Source organism: Aulonocara sp. 'chitande type north' Nkhata Bay, linkage group LG4, assembly GCF_057382095.1.
Source record: "Aulonocara sp. 'chitande type north' Nkhata Bay isolate Kocher_YH1m ecotype deep benthic linkage group LG4, A_spYH_male_GT1.1, whole genome shotgun sequence".
NCBI lineage: Eukaryota > Metazoa > Chordata > Actinopteri > Cichliformes > Cichlidae > Aulonocara > Aulonocara sp. 'chitande type north' Nkhata Bay.
This window is the reverse complement of record NC_141347.1, coordinates 29,209,014-29,225,169: the sequence shown is the minus strand read 5'-3', so window position 1 is coordinate 29,225,169 and position 16,156 is coordinate 29,209,014. Positions and strand designations below refer to the sequence as shown.

The window sequence follows — 16,156 nt, the reverse complement described above, 5'->3', positions numbered from 1 at the left end:
CCGCCTAGTGAGTCTTGAAATGCCTTTTCAACTGAACACCTATTTGTCAAGTACTGTCCTGTGCAGTGAGTCTTTTATACTTAAGAGGAAGGGGCATCTGGCTTTGAACTAGAGACCTTTTGATCTGCAGTCAATTGCTCTACCACTGAGCTATACCCCCATACAGCAAGCTATGACAAAATGACAATGACAAATCACAAAGTAGAACGCTTCATCCGATTGCAGTCTGTGGGAAACTGTCTTTTTTTTTAACTTAACATTGTTCCAGTTGGTTCACATTTTAAACTGTAACCTTTTCACTCAGGCTGTGAGCATCTAAATCCACAAGTTACCCTGATCATCTGAAAAAGAGAAAAAAAGAAAAGACAAATGACACAATACATATAACACCCACACAAACACTCCTGGAGTGAAACTTCAGCACTTTCCCACCAGAGTCTCTCTCCACTGTGTCTGCCGTCCCGTGAGAGTCTGACACATCAGACTGCCCTGTCATTTCCACAGTATCAGATCCCACAGCCCTATTCTTCCACCACAATACACACAGAGATCATATCTCTCCAACTCTCGGTGTTTCACAACATAAAGCCCCCCCGTAACACTGGTGAAACAACAAGTAGGAAACCATGACAGCCCCCAGCCGATATCCATAATTGGGGCCAACCCACTAAATGCATTTAAGTCTGGGGCCTTGGATGTGAGGCAGAAGACCAGACCAGAATAGACAAGAGTCCTCCCAGTTTAATATGTTGATCATTTGATGCTCCCGGAACAACAAGAGCTGCCACAAAGACAGAGTGCTGGGAAGCATTAGGCTGACAGACTGGAAGTAGGGCAGAAACAGGGGGTGACTGTCAGGTCTGAACAGTTATGCAAATAGCTGTAGTACCAAAGAGGAGAGTGTGAAGGGAACGAATATGACGGCGGTGTGTGTGGAACTTTAAAATCAGCTACCAGCAGTGAGTTTCCTGTTTTCACTGGACCTGCAGAGTTATGGTTTTCTCCTCTTCAGGAAAAAATTATCTTGGCTCAGACTGCTGTGGGTTTTTTTCCTTTATATTTATCTAAGAAAAAACTTTATTGCTACTGATTCCCTCTTCAAAAAATCAAAAGTTAAGTGTACTCAATGTGATGGCAAGCAAACATAGAAAACTTTGCGGTTGAAAAGATGGGTTAGGCAAAACCCATTTGCAGTAGTTTTCAATATGGAATGAGAAGGAAGGAATGCATCAAACAATTAACAGGATATGAGTTGCTCTGATGCAATCGAAAAGAATGTAATAACACTGCGTTGTTTTTAAACACGAGCTTTTCTGGGCTATTCATCCACCAACTTACTTCTTACAGTACGCATTGTGATATGGAAATAATTCACCTGTTATATAATTCATCAGCTTTTAGTGGTCTCTTGGGTTTACTGAGAGCTTTGTGAAGTATCGCTGTTGTGTCTTGTTTCCAGTGGCAACAGGTGGTTTTGTGCAATTTAGAGACAAACATCCTATTGTGAAAACAGAGAAGTGTATCACAAGCGCAACAGTTTGGATGGACAGTATAGATATTTCATGAAACCAACCAAATCTAAAATGTACATAAAAAGGCAATATTTCTTCAAGTAAACTATCTGAATATCTCCACACTAATACAGTATGAAAATAATATTCAGGATGGGAGTATTTGCGTGTTTTATCTGAACTTTATCTTGTATTATACTCTGTTTTGTTCTTCCATTGTGCTCACGTGAAGGAACTACTTTCAGACTTTTGGGAATTCTGTGTGTAAATCAAGAAAAATGGGTCATATTTACTCCTCTCAAAGCAGCTGAAGCATTCTCGGTTGCGGTCTTTGGAGAGTTTCCGCTAATGTAGCATGAGGAGGGAAACTGAAACCGAGATCTGAGGCGGACGGCCGGTCCCCTGGCTCTCACTTCTGGTGTGACCTGTAATCCCATCAGAGATAGTGTGTCCACGGTGGGAAAATAAACAGAACTGAAGACTGATCCCACCACTTGGCTCCCATCTCAGTGTGGTGTTATTCCATTTGTACTTTTTTATAGATTCAGTCCCACTTTTGATCAGGGTGCCCAGTACCACCCTCCACCGTGGTTAGTGTTTTTATAAAATTGGACAGTGTGCTATATCTGAAACATGCGCTGCATACTGGTTATATGCTTGCTTCTTTACATTCATTTGATCAGTTCAGCAAGTTAAATGAAAGTAATCAAACTTGACTAGTTTATACTTCATTTCGCCCTTTTTAGCATTTATAATGTCAGAAATTATATTAGTAACTGCAACAAAATCCTCCAAAATGAATGACAAGTGAAACGCAGTTGTAATAACTCATGTATACCTTAGGAAATTAGCTAAATAATTATTTTTAAATCAGTTTAGAACAAAAATACAGAGTCTTATACTCAATTTATCAAACATTTATCTACTTATAAATCCTAAGTAATAGGATTTATGTGTTACTCATAAATGCAAAACTCACAGAAACATTTATTAAATGTTGAGATCTGATTATTAAGCCCACTTTAAGGAACATTAAAGGAGACATTAGTTCTTTTCACACTGTTGGATGATCTTTAATCAGCTGCATATCTAGTAGCCCTATAGAGTGATTTCCAGTTGTGCCAGGGTAACAATAATTTGGCATATTATTATTGTTGTCCTGTGTTCTACCTCCTGCATGTGTCAGAAGAGAAAACTTTGAGCACTGTTCCAATCTGACTCTCTTAACATGTTCCAGAGTTCTTGTTTAAACACAGCTCTAGACAGCGTGCTTTATCCATGCTCCCTCCTGCAAGCTCTGTCCATGCAGCTCTCTTGCTGAAACTAAATGGAGTGTTGCCAGTAATGAGATTGCATTCAAAGTAGACTGCATATGAAAAAGGGCAACTTCAAATAATGTCCTGACCTGGTCTGCTGACACTGTGTGAAAGTCACAGATTCGGTACTGAAGCAACATGGCATATACCATGGAAGACTGGAACTGAAATATTCACTAATAAACAAAGGCTTCAAAAAGCAGCAGCATTCATGGAGCCATCCTCGGGAATGTTAAACAAATGGAAAGAAATGGAAAGAAAATCTTGCCTTGAGCTAATGTCTTCCATGCTGTCTTATAGCCGAGTGTGTTTTCAGGTTTTTGTGGATTTTTTTGTGGGCTTGGGTGATCACGCTGTCCCACTTCATCCTGGGTTTCTTTACCTGCTGTATGTGTTTCACATGCAGCCTCCTTTGGAAATAGAAGAGCTATATATAGCAACCCTTTAATTTTATCATCTGGGCTCAGATCCCCTGACAGACTGATGCCTTCAAAGGGAAAAATCAAGCACACTGTGTGTTTATTTGTGGGTTTGTGGTCAATGTGGTGAGGAAGTGGCCTCGTCTGAAGAAACTAGGTTTAATACCGCTGGTATTCAGCAGTAATGTTAGATGGAGAGGTCAAAGAGGAGGTAGAGGAAAGGCATCTGAAAGCGTTTCAAATGGCTGAAATCAAGTGAACCCAGAGGGAGGCGGGAAAGGGAGCAGAGGCTTCTAAGACTGGAGAGAGTTTTGACTTGCCATTTTAACAGTTGACATTGTTTCACAAATCTAAAGAGCCAAAACACAGTTTCCTTGCTAGGAAGAAATCCATGCAAACCCAGCAGAAAGAGGTGTTTGACTGAAGATTAATGAAGGCCACAGAGACAGCCCCTTCTGTCTGGTTTCTCATGCTTTCTTTTAGACGCCTTTCTGTGCTCACTGTTAAAAGGTGGACAAAGAGCCTTGTCTGGAGCAACAGAGCGGAGAAGTAACTTCTGTCTTGCGTGTCTCAGAATTAGACAGAATGAAACACCTGCAGCGGAGAATATGCTGTTCTTGTGCATATTCTTTAAAAAGACTGATTTCATTTCTTGAACTGCAACTGCTGCAAAGACTTAGAGAGTCAAACAGGAACACAGACTTCAGACTTGGACAAGTGTGACTGTTGATCTTTTCCTGATGCCCCTGATACGCCTAGTCTTTGGGACACTGTTAGTTTGCTGGTATTACAATCATTATGGTCTGTGCAGTTTTTCATCCTAATTTGGATACTGTTGATCATCTTAGGAGAACACTGTGATAATAATAAACCCATGTGCAACGCGTTACTGTAATCCGATTACTTTTTTCAAGTAACGAGTAAAGTAAGGGATTACTATTGCACACTGCGTTACTAAAAACGTGATTTTTTTGCGAGAATGTCTCATGACAATGACGTAAGCGAGTGCCACGTTCGTGACAACAGCTGTGTGCAGATCAACAATGGATAATATATAGAGTGCGGGAGAGAGTATGAGCGTGCAGCATTTAAAGCGTGGAAGTACTGACCTTACTTTGAGTTTGATTCCATAAAAAGTGACAAAAACATTAGTGTCCCTTGCGCGTGGGAAGAAAACTTATTTTTACAGCGAAAAAACCCCTAAACTTCCAAGCAAGCACCACGCTACCACGTAATGGGAAATTCATGGAGAAACTCGCGGATTCTTCAATTGACCGCTGCGGCTCACCTGCACCTGGGCAAACCTCCGCCTACCCCACTCCTGCTTTACAGGTGAAAATAGAGCAACAGGACCGCTAGTCTTTGATTTTATTTATTTTCTGCCGTGTTTTACTTGCATCTATTTGAAAGACTGAGTGTAAACACAAAAAAATATTTTATTTTATGTGCTGGAATGTGCAGAAAATAGGTTTAAATGTTAAACAAATTTCTTACAGTCAGTGAATGTTGCATATAATTACATTTTTGCTTGATGCATAAAGTTAAAAGATTAAAACTAATAAAACAAGTTTTAAAAAGAGACTTTTCCATTTGATTACATTTTGTATGATGGATTATGTAGAAAAAGTAGAATTGGGCTGAAAGATCTATCACTTTATCACCTATTCAGGTTGTAAATCGTGTTTTTAAAAAGTAACAAAGTAACTAACTAATTAATTACTTTTGAAAATAAGTAATCAGTAAAGTAACGGGATTACCTTTTTGGGGAAATAATCAGTAATTAGTTACTGATTACTTGATAACTTGACCAACACTGCCCATGTGATTGACCAGACTGCCTAAACCTGACGGTTGCTGCGGGTTATTGAGACTCCACCAGCTGAATGTTGGTCTAAATGAATCTCTTTTGGTCAGCATCCCAGCACTCCATTGCCAGAGCCAAAATCTGAATAACAAGTGTTCAGGAATGGCCAACTGTTTAGTGGCCTCTCAAGGTCAATGGAGAACAATGGAGGCTGTTTGTCTGGTGAACACCCGGTTCACACTCGGGCGAATTCAAATAGCTTCACTTTGAAAAAGAAAGAAATTTAAAGAGGGGAAAAATAAGCGTGATTTCAGTGTGGTGAACAGAATCCTTTTATTAGCTGATGAGTCACAGCATTGTGGGGATGATGCACTTTTTCTCCAGGCGCAGTCTCTGAAACACACCTTTCTTCGTGACCAGCTGCAATTTTTGTTTTACTTGGGTCAAACGTTCACTTTCATGATCTGTGAAAGGACAAGCTGCACTCACGCACGCACGCCCCGTTGCTGCATCACAGGCTGAACGCTGGCTTCACGGACCTCCCACGAGGCGTGGCCAAGTGTCGAAGCTTATATATGTTCCTCGTGAACGTTCGCTCCTGTGTTATACAGCTATGCGGCGCTACTGAATTGGTGTTTGTCCTTTTGAGTTTCATTGAGGAAAAAAAATACCATATGGACTTTGCATTGGGAGTTCGTTTAGGCGCTTTATAGGTTTTAGTCGTATTTAGGTTTAATCATGTTGAAAAATAATGGAAAGAAGACCGCAATCTCAGTAGCCTGCACAGCATGTCTCTGCCTGCTGCTGCTGCTCCTGGTTGCTGTGCAGCATCACAGGGTGCAGGTGAGCGAGGTGACGAGCGAACGGGACATCGGTACGCGCTCTCTGCTCCAAGATGCCACGCCGGGGGAAGGGGAGAGCGCACCGCCCGAGAGCGCACGGGATAAGAAAGGATTCTCGGCTTACTTCACCAAACTGACCCGGGGACGGAGGGAGGTGGAGAAGCCCGCACGCTCGTTCGCGGACCCCCCTCCAGCTGAGAACATCAGCGTGGATGACATCTTCATCGCAGTGAAGACCACCAAGAAGTTCCACCAGTCCCGGCTGAGTCTGCTTCTGGAGACATGGATCTCCAGAAACGTGCAACAGGTAAATGGGAAAAATGTAGCATGGAACATTCAGCTCGTTATCAAAACACTGCGCGTGCACAATCCGAAAATTAAAGATTTCAGTGATTTACTTTGTAGATTATGTCATTGTTATTAAGCCCGCACTGCATAGTTGTAACAATAATCCAGTGTACGCATGCAGGTGATGATGATGTTTCATCGCTGTTCACGGTGCTTTATTGTTCCCCTTGTCACTAGATGACATACTGAAACGGCCACACTGTTCACCATGCTGAATTCCCTCTGCTCTGTCACTTTTTATTTTCCCCTGAGTGATGTCCCTGAGAACGGAGGGAGCAGTTTCAGAACTCCCTCTTCTCCCCTTTTCTCAACCCCCCTCTCTCCCCTCTCTCTATTATCCCCCCTCTTTTGAGGTGTCCCTGTGAATGTCCCCGGTGCAATGGATGCTTCACAGCCACCGACTCCAACGCTGTCCCCCTTCCAGGGCTAACAAAGCTTCTTTCTGAAGGGGGAAGAAAAGCTTTCCCAGCCCCTTGTCTCCCCTCTCTCCATGGGAACGTGGGAGCTGAGTCTGGGTCAAGCTTAGTGGAGGGATGGGAACGTGGGGGCTTCGTTTAGGGGATGCCTGGGACAAAAGGGTGCATCTATAGGCTTGCTTATGCTGGGAATGAGCACGCTGAGTATGAAAATGTCCTTGAAAACCAAGCTCCTTTAGAGGGTGCACAAAGACAAGGCTGAGGAAACGGTAGCTAGTCAAAGTGATTTTATCCTACACCTCACATGCGCTTTTGCAGAAGTCGTTGTAATTTGTTTCGGCTACAGTCACATAAAGGCTTTCTTTTTATTCCAAGCAGCAATAAAGTTGAAGGGGATCTGTTTGATGCCAGGGTTTCAAATAATAATAGACTGTCACAATCACTGTGTGAAAAGGAGTAATGATTAGATGGAGTAGATCAAACCATGATCTGCAACAGCTGCTTACATGCGAACAGCTTCTGCTAATTGTTTGCAATTACTGCAGTGGATGATGTTAGTTAACCCATTTAAAACAGAATTATCAGCAGGGCTGAGAGGCAGGCAGCTGGTAGGTGGCTGCATGGACAAAAAGGACAGACTGAGCACCACAATGCATGAAGGAGTTCCTGGAGAAGGGGTGCCAGGTGGTCAGGGGAGACAGCACAATGGAAGGCCTTAATGCCAGCCATATGATGTTCATGAGTTCCCACCATGTACATATGGTCATCCTCTGTGATCAGATTTGATTCTCACGCTCAGCTGATGGACATCTGTGGAGTTTGCATCAATGTTGGAGTATCAGACACAAGGGACAAAAAGTATTATTTCTGTATAAGCAAGTATGTTTCTGCAGGCTTTTACACTTGCTTGCTTCTCACATCTGCTCAGTATGTGATCTGGTGGTGTTTCTGTGAGAACAGGGAAGGTAGATTATCTCTGTGATAGGTTTGTTGACACAATAGTGCTTGTGGCCTTCTTAATCTTTGAGCGCATACATAGCATAAATAACACTTTTGTAAATCCAGCTTGTTTGGGTCTTTATGCACATTGTTAATAAATGCTTTTGGAAAAAAAACATTCAGTAGCTGGGACTTTACGTTTAAAGTTTAATTCCTAACCATCCTCTTTACTTTCTCTCTTTCCAGAGTTCATTTGGAAATCTGGCACATATGAGCGTTTTTTTTTTCCCTCCAGTGTGCAAAATTATTTCAAGTGTCTGGACAGCTGGCACTGACATCTTCACGGTGGTGTGCCATGCATTCCTCTCTTAAGAGTCTGATAATTAGCCAGCCGTCCAACAATGAGATCTTTTAGCATTTAGGAAAAAAAAAAACCCCACTTGGAGCTGCAGTTCAGTTATTCAAATGGCTTCAGTGTAAAGAAATAAAATACAAGCGGTCAGAAAGTGGGTGGATGTCATTAAGGAGGAAATCCTGCTGTTAATCTGCAACTTCTGATTTGGAAATCAACAAATGCATGTGTTTTATGCCATCAACTTATCTTTTACTGCATCCCTGATGAAACAATTCTAATCCTGTGTGATGTCTGCCAAATTATTAGTCTGCACAAAAAGTGCTGAAATGCTTTGAAAAGCTGGGACAAAAAGGGGAAGGAATCGGGGTGGAGGTGGATGATGGAAAAGAAGGGAGCCCAGTGCCCTTCCTTCCTGTGGAGCTGGAGGCAGCCAGCCAGGCACCACGTTCAGCTCAGACAGGGCCGTGCCAGACCTTCCTGTGATCAGGAGCGCAGCACCGCTCTTCTCCTCACCTCTTGCCCTCTCGCCTCTTATCTCTGCTCCACACAGGACCATCTCTTTTCTCTCTCGTGCATTCTTTTTGTTTCAATTAGTATTCCATGAAAGTAGCTCTTTTAAGTTTTCAGTGAAGGAACAATGACTAAGGAAAAAACTTCACTGGGAGATTTCTCTTTAGTTAACTCCTGCAGCTGTATGCAAATGCTGGCAAGCGTTTACCCAGTGGAGACTTTACCCAGCATGAAAACTCACAGCATTGTTCTATTCAAGAGGCTCTGGCTGTGTGTGGGGGGGAGATGACGGGGTGAAAAGGAGGTGATTGGCCACACACGGTTTTTGATTTACTAATCAGCAGTGAGAATCCCACCACCGCTCCTCCATCCACCCTCCTCCTCTTTCTGTCAGTAGCCAGGCAGCTCTGGCAGCTGCCTCAGTGATTAGGCTGTCTATTGAACGAGCTTTAAAGCAAACAGCGCCAGCCTCTGATCCCTTCACCAGCGAAACCACCACTGTTCCCTAAACAAATACAGGCTCATGGCTTTAGCGTTGAGCAACATCTGCTCAGAATTTGTTCCACAAACTGCTTGAGCAGCCTCGCTTTGTGTTGGGGGGAAAAACAAAAAGTAAACTGGAGCAACCGATGTTTCATTTAATTCAAGTAAAGTCAGCGGCCTGCTTATAGATGCACATCACAGATTGCAGTTGCTCAGCAGCAGGGCGATGGTGGTGAACGTGCAGGCATTAGAGCTCTATCTGTTAGTGAGGGTTAAGGGAGCATGACCTGGCATGTAGAGACACGTGGCGTAGATAGGATAGCGTGGTGTTCGGCAGGTGCTGCCTCACCTGAGGTGAAGAGTAAACAGACTACTGGCGGTTACAAAGCCTGGGGCTGGCCGCCTTTTCATCACCGCTATTCAGCAGCTCGCACCTGCTCTGTGTGAGTTGTCATAAAGAGAAGTCTAATCTCTTCCCGCTTCTTTTAAGTGTGTTCCTGTAAGGTGCCCTTTGTTCTTTACTCCTTTTATGACTAATTGCTACATTTAACAAGTGCCTGCAGTCTGGTGGTTTTAATTCTTCTAACGTTTTTGAATCTGTCAGTCACACAGATGCAAAGACAAAGAGACAGACATTTTTTTCCATGCTGCTGTTTTTATCAGCATTAATCATTTTGAAGCTCGGCAGCAGGTCCAGCAGAGCGACGAGGCTCAGCCACGGGATGTGATACATGAACGGGGTGTGTGTGTGGGAGGCGGACAGTCTGCCTCCTCCTTTGTTGTTTGTCTGGGATGCTTCGGGGCGGCTGCATAGTTGCCATGGTGAGAGTAAAATGCAGGACAAAAGGCCTTTATTAGAGCAGGAGGCTGTTTAACTCAATGCGTTTTCCACTGCATAAAAGCATTGCTGATTGATGCTAATCACACCAGCTGGATGTGACGGAGAGAGACTTTGAACACACTGTTGAATAAGACCGTGTGGCCACTTCACATGATCAGCGAGAGTAGCTATAATTTTGTGGTTCTAAAGGCCAAGTCTCCTTATCTGTGACTTCCCTTGTTTGTTTACAGACGTACATCTTCACAGATGGAGAAGATGATGAGCTGAAGAAGAAAATTGGTAAGTTTTATGAGGGAGCTTTCAAGTTGCCAACAAAGATCATTTTGTTTGAGAAAGGCACCATCAATGAGAAACCGAATCCCATTTTAAATGCCATAAAAATTTTGCTCTGAGCTTTTTGCCTCTGTGAAAGATGACTTTGAAATACACAGATGCTTCTTTGATGATGCCATGCCTTATGTTTTAAGCCATAACTCTGTCTCTTTCATGACCGCCACAGGGAGTCATGCAATTAACACCAACTGCTCTGCGGCACACAGCCGACAAGCTCTGTCTTGCAAGATGGCGGTGGAATATGACAAGTTCATCGAGTCGGGGAAAAAGTAAGCATCGCTTTAGAAAACGCTCACTTGTGCATTAGCCGAGAATGGCTTTGATCTAATAACTATTCTGTTTTGCAGGTGGTTCTGTCACGTAGATGATGACAATTACGTGAATGTTCGGGCCCTGGTGAAGCACCTGTCCCAGTACCCCCACACCCAGGACATGTACCTCGGCAAACCCAGTCTGGACCGGCCAATAGAGGCCACAGAGAGGCTGGGCGACAATAAGATGGTATGCTGAAGATTGTTGTTGATATCGCAGTATATATTTTAATGGTGACTCGCCAGATGGTAGCATTAATAACCTTTTCGTTCTCCTTTTATAGAAACCAGTGAATTTCTGGTTTGCAACAGGAGGAGCAGGTTTCTGTGTGAGTCGGGGTCTGGCGCTGAAGATGAGCCCATGGGCCAGGTAAGATATTTGTAATTATGCTGCACTAAGATTGCATTTGCCTTGTAGTGAACACATAAACTACAAAAACCCCCAAACGTCCTCAATAGTCGATCCAATGGATTACTACATTTGGAATAGTAAATTTCTAAGCTAAAGCCCAATAAAAATAAAGGCAAGAAGTAGTGCCCCAAATCCCCACCCACATCACAATGCCAACCTTGGGCGTGTCTTTACTTGGATCTGTAACCAGCTTGCAACACCCAGAGACTCTAGAACTGCCATTATAAGAAAGTAGGTGCAAGGCTTTAGGTGTTTCAGAGGCATGTTACAATTTCAAAGTGACTTCCTGTCAGTAGAAAGGATTCGTACAGTAGAGCAGAGTACACTGGCACTGACCAGGTGACTTCTTATTTTTTAGTGGCGGTCACTTCATGAACACAGCCGAGAAGATCCGTCTTCCGGACGACTGCACCATCGGCTACATCATCGAGTCGGTTCTGGGGGTCCCCCTGACCCGCAGCAACCTGTTCCACTCCCATCTGGAAAACCTGCAACAGGTGTCCAGATCTGAGATTCACAAGCAGGTGAGAGGCTTATAGGACATTCTGCATCCTCGAGAAAAGGGCAAATCCGAGTGAATGTGGTGTTCACGTTTTTGCTCTTTTTTTCAGATCACTCTAAGTTATGGGATGTTTGAAAACAAGAGCAATATCATCAATTTGAAAGGAGCGTTTCCAGTAGAGGAGGATCCATCAAGGTGAGGGGCTGTTTTACTTAATTATAAGACGTATTAATTTAAGCACATTTTCAACATAGATCTAAGTCTTTTTCTTGTCTTCCAGGTTCAAGTCTGTGCACTGTCTCCTGTACCCAGACACCCCGTGGTGTCCTCCCCAGGTTCCCTATTAGGGCGACCGCTCCTTTCTCATCCTCGTCTCCGTCTTGCCTCGGTATCTGAAAGGCTCGTGGAGACCAGTGTTTGGTATTAGACCATGTGGCTGCTGTATTCTTGCTGCAGTGGTGCATGGTTTTTAATAGTTTTACTGGGCTGCTGTGCGGCCCGCCTCGGGACTCTTCCTTCCTCTCTGGAGCCAGAGCCTCATCCCGTATTATGGGGTACGGTCGGAGGACTTCAGCTCTGCAGGAAGTAGCTTTCATCGTTAAGCTTTGCAGGCAATCAGTTGAGCTTTGTGATGTACATGTTGCTTGTAAATGTATCTGCTATTCTCATAGAATGTATTGTCTTATATTTGAGCCTTTTGCCAGCTTTACATTAACACTTTTTTTTTTGCTTTTTAAAATGCAGAGCCCTTCAAGTCTATGTTTGTAGGCTTTGGGCTTTTTTCTCATTTAATTGGCTTTTTTGGGTATTTCTTTTGTATCAGATGACTCCGGACATTTGCTCTAATATGAAGATGTTGTTGTGCTTTTAAGTTAACAGTGTTATATTCCCCATAACCTGAGCTGGCAGTTGGCAGATTTTCAAATGCATCCTTTGGCGATCCAATCTGATGTGTATCAGGACAAAGCACTTTTCCCTTCCTCATAGTTTTGTTTTTATTTCACGAACTTACCTAGTTTACGTCCTCTAATGATATACTTCAGATTTGTCCCAAACTAACAAAAAAAAAACAAAAATAACCCCTCAAAATCTCAACATTTGCTCCTTTTGATGTATTTAATAACACTCCTTGCATTAGTTACAATCAAGGAAAAGTAATGAGTGGTAGAGATTTTGCTTTGGGGTTATAGTCACCTTTGCTTTGCTTTGACAAGTCTTTTTTTTTTTTTTTTTAATATTGCACAGCTGTGTTTCAAATGGGCTGATGTTTGCTCCTCACCTCTGAAAGGTACAACAGAGAAGAATTACTGTCTTTTTAGTTTGGATGATTCCCATTCGAAGAAGAAAAGCAAGAGCAGTTTGAATCAGTAGCACAGAAAAGGAGAACCAGATGGGTAAACTGAGCCGCAGTCTATAATAGTTTGCACAAAAGACTGTTGAGCCTCTGTGTTGTTGTCAATATGAATGTTCCTTATTTACACATAACATCAGCTGGTTACTGTTGAGGCCTGCGAGGTGAAAGCGACATCAGCGTTTCCTCATGGAGGTGTCTGTGTTCCCTCTGTGTCATTTCTCACCCATATTGGGTTACGCTATACATCTTGATTACAGTATTGTGTACTGTGCCTTTGTTTAAATTAGTAGGGATTGTCTATGCTTAGAATGTAATTTCCCCCTTTGTGGTTTACATACACTTAATGACCTGTATTTTTTTTTTTTTTTTTTTTTTTTGTGGGACTGCTTTAAACTGTGCTAAATGACTGTGGTGTTTTATTCTCCAGTATCTGGAGGGTTTGACCAGTTCATTCCCAATAACTGGCTCCTCAGGGATTATGAGCTGATCCTGGTATTAACTACCATGGGACCCACGGTGGGACCTAAAACTCTGAATAAAAATGTATAACCACTGAGAAACTTTCCATTTTTTGGTAATGTTTTTATTTGACTGTCTTGCAAGCTTAAGATGTTACACTTAATGCTCACATTAATCCTATTTGTAGTACTTGGTCCTTTATGGACACTTGAACTTAAATCACACATTAAATCTTGTAACAAAACTGTCACTCGTGAACTCTGGACGACACTGGGAGATTCAAGGTTTTTTTTCCACACTTGTCCTTTCTCGGGAGTAACAGACCACAAAAGACAGCCTGTTTCAGATGACATATCAGTACAGGAAATAGTTTGATTTAGGTGTGGAAGCGGCCTTAGTAGAATCTGCAAGACACAGGATGATGATGATTTTCACGTTGCTGCATTTAGATATCAGACTTTGTACAAACAGCCTGGCAGGTTAAAGACCTGTGACTATGCTAAAGACTGGTCTATATGAGTATTTCAGTTTTACTTTATAGCTGAGGCTTATTTTTAATTCCTCTGTGTGGATTTGATAGCTGTAGTACACATGACTTTACAATGAAAGAAAATGACCCTTTCAGCATGAATTGTAGTAGTTGTGCTCATGATACACATCCCCTCTACATTCAGAGATGGCTTTTCATAATCCAATATTCAACAGATATTACTATGATGAAAGAAGCAGCCGGAGGCCCGGGTGTTCTCAGCCCTCCCTGCACTTATCCGTGCTGTTATAGGGTAAGAGGAAGGGTACTTCTTAGACTGGCTGCCATACATAAAGACAACCATTGGCATCTACAAACAATTTAGATCCCCCAACTAACCTAAAACCACATGTTCTTAGACTGTGGGAAGACGCCAGAGTACCAAGTGAGAATCTACACAGGCATGAGGAGAATGTGCAAACTAGACACAGGAGCGTCCCGCGCACTAAATGAAACACAAATAACAGCTAAAATAAAACAAAACTAACACTTAACTCTATAAATCCAAGAATAACCAATGCGCAGTCATTCCAGTTATCACAGGAATGATAATGAACATCAAAACAGGAATCAGAGCCTAACCATCATCAAATCTAAGAGAACAACAAGACCAAACAGAAACCACGTAATTAAAGCACTCATAGAATGATTTTCTATTCCATTTGAACACTCACACAAACCTCATTCACACACTCTGATGGATTCATCGTGGGCAACTTAGGGTTCAGTGTTTTGCCCAAGGATACTTTGATACGCAGACTAGAAGTGTCAGATATTAAACCGCTGACCTTTTAACAAGCCACTCCACCTTCTGTGCTACAGCCACCCTGGTTAATATTAAAAAAAAGAGTCCAAAGAAATTTAAAACCGCACACACAACAAATTCTTGATTGTTGTGTCAGTTTAAATGTTTATTTATCAGTGGAGGTGGCTGTTAGATTCACTGTTAGATTGACAGGTAGACCAGAAGAGTTGTCATTTAAGGGAAATGATATGTTTTTGTGTGCTGCTATAACAAGATGTGATAGATTAAATGTACAGGAGTGGACTTTTTCATGCTGGGCTCAAAATAAAAAATTACTGGTGGGTCACACTTTCCGCCCTATATTTAATAATGTTTTTATGTATCAACAATATCAGCTTTGTCTGTAATGGACTCTTTTTACACTGAAGTGTTGCTATTTTTATCTAGTTTTTATTTTCCACCACTTGTTATGACGGACGGCAATTCAGTGTCTTCCCACAAGGGATTTAACATGTCAAAGGAACAAAAAGCCCCCCAAATTACTACTAACACGGGAACTTTTTAAAGAAGGCAGAAATCTGCCACACTTTATTTTCTGCACTGTGAAGAATGAAATATTAATTAAAACAACTTTTCTTTTTTCTTTTTTTTATCCTAAAATAAATAGTTTACTTGAAACGAAGCACATCCCGGCTGAACTCTGGGAGACACTGAACTGAAGATCCATCACCAAAGCCTTGCATGGGAGACAAATCACTCACAGCAAACATCCTCACCACAAACCATAATCACAGCTTTGTCTTCCATGGATGTATAGTGGGAAAAGCTTGAGTCTTTCATGTGTCTAAAGCTCATGTTCAAACACAGCAAGAGCCCTCTGCAACCTAAATTTCCCCGCTTCTCTTCTGTTTTAACTCACAAAACATTTCCAATTAATCTGCACACGGGTTTCACACATATAACTAAAGTGAGCAATAGAGGCACTTTGATTCGTAGACATTTATTCTGCTTCTTCGTCTTGCTAAGAGGAAGAGAAAGATCTGTTCCCTGGCACTGCACCCATGGGAAAAAGACAATGTGGCTTAAGTGCAAAACTCTTGTATTATTAAACTGTGAATGTGCAAACAGTAATTGGATCAGCAGCAGTTTGATCTTTTCCTGCAAGAGGGAAAGGTTTTTATATAAACAACAAATCATTAGAATCTCGGTCTAATCTGTCTTTAATCTTTTTAACCTTGGAGGAAAACTCAGAGTCGGTTGCAGTTTTACAGCGTTTTCCCAGTTGTAAATCATTAAAAGTACAAGTCAGTAAAAAAAGAAGTTTGGATGCTTTTACAAATTTGCCAAGAGAGGATTGGAAAACACCAATTCCTGGAGGTTACGTGTAATTCAGATCTCTGAGCAACTCTGAAACAATTATCACTGTTACATATTTTTCTTTTGGTGGTTTTCCAATATTTGCCTTCCTTGCTATTCTAATTATATCCGTTACCAGCTAGCAAATGCAGGATAACACAGCCAGGCTGAGGCTTTAAGTGTATGCTATTAGCATTTCAATTTCCACCCAGAGCTTAGGCCAAGTCTTCACCCTCACACAGGGAGACTGATTGAACAGAGCTTTGTTAAAGAAGAGAGCGTGTTGGACACAAAATGTAGCAGCAATCAGACTCTTAGAAACTCTTTCTTTCATTCTTTCTCCCTGTCCTATCCCCCAGTCATGTCTGTCC

At 42.1% G+C, this 16,156-nt stretch overlaps 1 protein-coding gene across 1 annotated transcript; it reads left to right on the top strand.

The window, feature by feature from the left end:
• Nucleotides 1–5,535: 5,535 nt before the first annotated feature.
• lfng (LFNG O-fucosylpeptide 3-beta-N-acetylglucosaminyltransferase) lies at nucleotides 5,536–13,256 on the top strand. The gene is made up of 8 exons (XM_086289709.1): nucleotides 5,536–6,199; nucleotides 10,015–10,063; nucleotides 10,284–10,386; nucleotides 10,465–10,618; nucleotides 10,713–10,798; nucleotides 11,199–11,364; nucleotides 11,452–11,537; nucleotides 11,623–13,256. The coding sequence occupies exons 1-8, from the start codon at nucleotides 5,789–5,791 to the stop codon at nucleotides 11,687–11,689; spliced, it is 1,122 nt and encodes a 373-aa protein (XP_086145835.1). The 5' UTR covers nucleotides 5,536–5,788; the 3' UTR covers nucleotides 11,690–13,256.
• The last annotated feature ends 2,900 nt before the right edge of the window (nucleotides 13,257–16,156 follow it).